This window comes from Melanostigma gelatinosum, assembly GCF_949748355.1.
Source record: "Melanostigma gelatinosum genome assembly, chromosome: 14".
Lineage (NCBI taxonomy): Eukaryota > Metazoa > Chordata > Actinopteri > Perciformes > Zoarcidae > Melanostigma > Melanostigma gelatinosum.
In genome coordinates, this window is record NC_136647.1 from 9020343 (window position 1) to 9026097 (window position 5755).

General features: G+C 42.1%; 1 protein-coding gene across 1 annotated transcript; it reads right to left on the minus strand.

The window, feature by feature from the left end:
* Positions 1–983, minus strand: gsx1 (GS homeobox 1; the record flags this gene model as incomplete). Its single annotated transcript, XM_079284224.1, is given in 3 exon segments — positions 1–353; positions 462–896; positions 899–983. Coding segments are annotated over 3 exon segments (873 nt in total).
* Between the last annotated feature and the right edge of the window lie 4772 nt (positions 984–5755).

Sequence of the window (5755 nt, forward strand, 5' to 3'; positions counted from 1 at the left end):
TCAGGGGGAGACGGAGAGGTCGACGTCTTCCTTTTCGGACGAGGAGGGAGATATGGGAATGTCATCCTCCTCTTCCTCCGAGCATCTCGCGGTTGACAGGGACGAGCATTTGCAGTTGTGTGATCCAGTCCTTTGGCCGCTGCTCTTGCCCTCTTTTTTGTGCTTCACTCTGCGGTTCTGGAACCAGATTTTCACCTGTTTCTCGGACAAGTTCAGGTATGTGGCGATCTCGATGCGCCTCAGTCTGGAGAGGTACATGTTGGAGGTGAACTCTCGTTCCAGCTCCAAAAGTTGTGTGCTGGTGAAGGCCGTGCGCATGCGCTTACTGCTTTGAAGTTTGCTGTTGCTGTTTTCTGTGAACAAATAAAGAGAGGTAGATCGTCAGCCACAGCGATATTATGACAACAGGTGAAATGTGGCTTTGCCCACGCAATGAAAGGTTACACGAGTCCTTTACTCACCGATGGAGATGCAGTGGAACTGTCGCGGGTCTGGGACTGAGTACGCAGCTTGGTATATCCCCGGTCCGTGGCTGAGGTTGGATGAAGCGTGTTGCCTCGACAGAGCCGAGTGGCAGTACTGTGAGCTGAAGGGAGAAAAGGACGCCTTCAGAAGCGGTAGAGTCGGTGGAGACGGGTGGAGCTGGGTAGCAGTCATGCACAGCGGACAGAAGCACAGCAGCCCGGCTTTCCTGGAGTGGCAGGAGCCCGGCAGCCCGTGAGGGTGGTGCGGCGAGTGCACGGCGTACGGGAATAACGGCGGGTGGTTCTCGTTCCCCTTATCGTTGGCCTCCCGTAAAATCAAGGAATCCACGAGAAAAGACCTCGGCATGTTTGCAAACGTGTTGCTGTGCAGCGTGGTTGAAAAGTTGAAGCCGGCGAGCGGTCGTGTCAGCGTGCTCTCCTCAGGACGGTGGACAGCGAAGTGGTGCTGAAGGCGCAGCGCCACTCCTTAAATAGCCGCCGTGGACTCGGTTCGGCCATGTGACGGTTACGCCGTAAGCGGCCAAGAGCTCTCAATAGGGTTTTGTGCCTTTCTCTCGGCATTCCCACTGCACGCTTCCCCATTATTTCACTTGTTAACTAAATGAACTGCATAATGTAGTCTATTCTTGTCAGCCCCACCCACGCCGCAAGAGGCGGCACTGCCCATTCTCCCTTTTATCATCACTCTCATTTTATCATAGAGCACAGCTTAAATGTGCGAGAGAAAACGTCCCTGTCACATTTGGAAAGCCGGTATATGTATTCAACTTTTGTCTTCGACATTGAGCAGCCTATTAGGTATGTATGTAGTTTTAATTATGTCTGTATAACCAGGGTGAGAAGGGGAAACTTTCAGAAATATTCTGCTGATGTACATTGAGCTTATTAACAGTAGTTAAATGACAGAATCATTTCCCATCATTTCTTTAAGATTAATTTAAGGATCCCTGTATCTCTTGAGATTATGAGAATGTATTTATCATCAGCTGTATTTGCCTGTATCTACTTTTCGCCACGTTGTTTTTCTGAATAAACGCAAACCATTCTTGCATTCATTTTTGTAAGTTTTAGTCGTTAATTATTTGTGTGACAGATCTTCTGCACTTGTGTGGCTACCTGACTGAGTGTTGAGCGCAAACATAAATGCAACAGCTGAATGTAAAGTTTATGCATATCCATTTTAAGGTTAATGTGTCATTTCTGGGCACAAAAAAGGGACAAGTCATTGCCTGAAGGCAGTGCTGTTAAAGAGCAGTGATTAATTCCTTTGCTCGGGCCCCTGCCGAGTCGGGGGAAAGAATATGTAAAAATAACCAGGTTTTCACTCTGCGGCCCTTATTGAATGTCATTGTGGAGGGGTTTCAATGAGAGAGAAAGAGAGTCGAATTAAAGTGTGTGACAGCGGCGGATAGACGCAACAAAGGCGACTCTGTCATAGAGGAGCCCAATGCGCGGCGCGTGAAGCCCCCGCCTCGCGCACTGATTGAATTAAGTAATAGGAAAACATTTTCTTTCACTTTAAGGCTCTCTGAACAAGACCTTCAAAGGGACGGGACCCGTAATGTGTGAGTAAATAGTGGAATGTGCTTTCTCTTCCTCCGAGTAAACAGTTTGTTGATATCTTAAATTAAAGATTAATGTGAGATCATAAACAGAGCCAGTTAGCCGCAATGCCCCGCGACGTCATGTTTGATGGAGGGGGCAATGATAATGTCAAATACATTTAAGTTATTGCATCGCTACGTCCTAGAGTTTAACCTGCTTTATTATTCGTTCTCTCTGAGTAGAAGAGGTTCGCCTATTTAATTATTTTGATATTGTCGTCAATTAGGTTTATATGTTGTCTGATTTACGCATATTTCCCATAAATTGTCACGTCCAGCGTATTACCTCTTCAGCTCCAAAACATGCCCACATGAGGGTGTGATGCTCTCTGTTTTCTCCTCATTAAAGAGGCCTAATGCGCCCAGCTTCACACCGATAATCTTCCATAAAGGCTGGACCTGTAATTAGGCTGCGCCATTAAAGTAGGTAGAAATTAGGAGCAGTTAAACCCTTTAGTGACACAAAATATCTGTCCGAATGACTGTTGTATCTGCGAGAGCCATTTCCATTTTTCTATTAGTCTGTCCTTTCATTTCCTGACAGGAATCAGCCATTAACTAGTCTGTCAATCTTGTTGCACTCTATGAAACCTGTAAATACAAATCTATCGCTTTTATTCCGATTCTTAATGAGGTAATACATGAATGACATGTTTTCATCATTAAAAGCATCATTATTCTCATCAAGAGTGTGCCAGATTATGTGCTCAAGCACAAAATTAAATAGGCAAAATGTGTATTTTGTTCCAGCCCCATGGGCTAAACACTGCGGATTTAAAAACTATCGTGTCTCGAATTCAGCTTTTTGCAGCGGCAGATAGGCTGCATGTGGTGGCAGCTTGATGTAGTGCTTAACATAAAGATGTTATCAAAGGCCCTAATTTTCAAATTATGTACAGCAGTCACCCCGTGGATAGGAATAGAGGTTTCATGGGTCGTCACGCAGGGAGGCTCATCCTAATTTGCAAACCCAACTGGAGACTGACAAATAGTTTTGACCTCCCTCTGGAGGCGCGGGCCAGAAGTGCAAAGAATCTCATTCTCCATAATCACTTGTTATTGAGATAAATAATCGAGAGGAAATAGCCCACTCGCATTATTTCAACTCTATTACATTTTTTTTTCCTCTCATCCCAAGCTAAAATATAAAATATATATATATATATATCCATTTATAGCCACTTATGATAAGATTGATGCATCATCACATCCATATCTGTGTTTTCCCCCACAAACCGGTGAGCTCCATGTGTTCAGTGACTAGCATACAGCTGTGGGTTGGTAAATCTTCTTAACGTTTATGTTTGATAGAGGGAAAGCAATGCCCCTGAAATAGTAAATTATTTATGAGATATTAAGTTGGAACAATTGCCATCACTCAAGTTCATCCCTGATGATAACACTGACCAGTGCCCGCTGTGCCGTTGGAGAAGCACATTTTCAGGGGCTTTTATGCAATTATACCCAAAGATCTCGTGCCTGATGACATAAAGAGAGCAGTCTGTTTATGGAGATGTAGTCAATATCTCCTTTTCTTTTTGGTATGAATAATTCATAGTTTAAGACACTATCCCCCCTCACTTAATATGTACACACACTTAAACACCCACACATCACTAATACAAACGATGGTTTTAGCTGACAGTGTAACAGGATTTAAGGTCCCAGTGGGGTTTGGCCCAGCCGTGGATGGGCGCTGTGACTGTCGACGTGACACAGAGGGCCGGCTGCCCCTCCTAATCTCCCCCTGAGGCAACATCACAGACTGCGGATCCTGCTGCACCTCTATGGACGCACAAAGGCCTGATTATCATTCATATGCTCACCAGAAACACCAGTCCAATAGATAACAGATGACACATAAGTACCAGCTGAATGGTCCAATATGTTGAGGCTGCTGGAGTCTATAGGGACTAATGAATCCTTAAGAGAGAGGGAGACCGACAAAGAGATGCAGTCATTTGAGGTACCATGATGTGTCAGATATAAGGCTCTACAGGTGAACATGGACTTGAGTGAAACTGAGGAAACTAACTGCTTAACATTTTGTTATTTGCAGTTGTAAGGAATAAATAACTATCTGAACTGGATTTATAATGCTGAACAGTGTTTGATCATATTTAGAAAGTCGAGTCGTTTCAGTGATTATTTTAGGATGATGATGATATTCAAAATAATAAATGAAAAAGTACTGCTTTATTCGGCATTGCCTCACAATTAAACACATCAAATCACATTTTCACTTCAACTTAAGTTAGGAGAAACATCCAGCAAATCAACATTGGACTTTAAATAGTTTTTAGATGCTTAGTTTTGATTTTTTTTATCGTTATTTTAAGTATTTTGCTTGAAAATGTGTTTTTTATTTGCTCAAAAATGTTTGCTGTCAGAAACCTTTCTTTCACATTTCCCTTCTTCACTAAATTGTTAAACTGAACAAGAAGCAGTCCAAATGTGAGCCTGGAGAGGGATTTGCAGTGTACTGTGTTGGCTGACATCAGAATCAGAATCAGAACCAGAACCGTTTATTGCCAAGTATACCTTACACATACGAGGAATTTGACTTGGTGAATGAATGGTGCATAACAATAAACAATAAACACTGTGCAATAATCAAGACATTTAAAAATATATTCAAATTCACAATACAATATGGTAGACAAACAAACAGATGACAGTAAAACAAGTGTATTGTAAAAGACATCTGGTTGATCCTTCACTTTACTTTGACAAACATCGTTTGAAACCACAAAGCGTCACAATTCTAGCTCGATGAACTTTTATACAATCCCAATTTCGCTGCCACAAAAGTCACATATTTTGTAGGAGTGCATACAGGACAGAACAATACAATGAGGTGAGTAAAGCCTAAAATGCTGCATTTGTGCCCCTGTAAATATGGCTGACTTACTATGAGACAGATTCTGAGTAAATAATAAAATAAAAAAATAATAAAATGCTACAGCATAATATGAAGAACATTTAATTTGTATTTCTGACAACACAACTAGACACCGAGTCTCCCCGGTTCCTCGACAAGTGTCGATCAAATTCAAATTCAAAGATATCGAGAAAGCAAAACGTCGATACATCTTATAGATTATAACACAACTTTCACACAGCTCTCTGTCCCTTCCTTCATATTTTCTTTCTGTGTTTATTTATGGTCTTTCTGATGATTTGAAATTTCTACTTACAAGCTGCAAAGAGAGCACCATTAATAAGACAAAGCCACCCAATAACAGCGTCTATCAGTGACCTGAGCAGTATCATCATCTTTACACATTTGATATTAAAAGTCCATATCTTAAAATACTACAAGATACAAGACTAGATTCTGCCACAAACACTATGCCTCTTTGCCGCCTCAGTGTTTTGTGTTTATATATCACTTGTATAGGCTTCAGCACATTTCATATGTTAAGTTACAAATATACAAACTGATACACCACTGAAAAGCAAGAGGCAACGCCGCACACAGACACATCTCCACATGTGTGAATATGACAAATGACGCACCATATGTCATGCTGACAAAAGTCTGAGCTGCGGTTCATTGAGGAGCTTCGTAAAAATCTCCTAGCAACCCTCCGTCATGGAGGTCCATTAGAGAGTTACTATAATCAAAGTCAAACAATGTAGGAGGATCATAGTCGTGTTTACCAA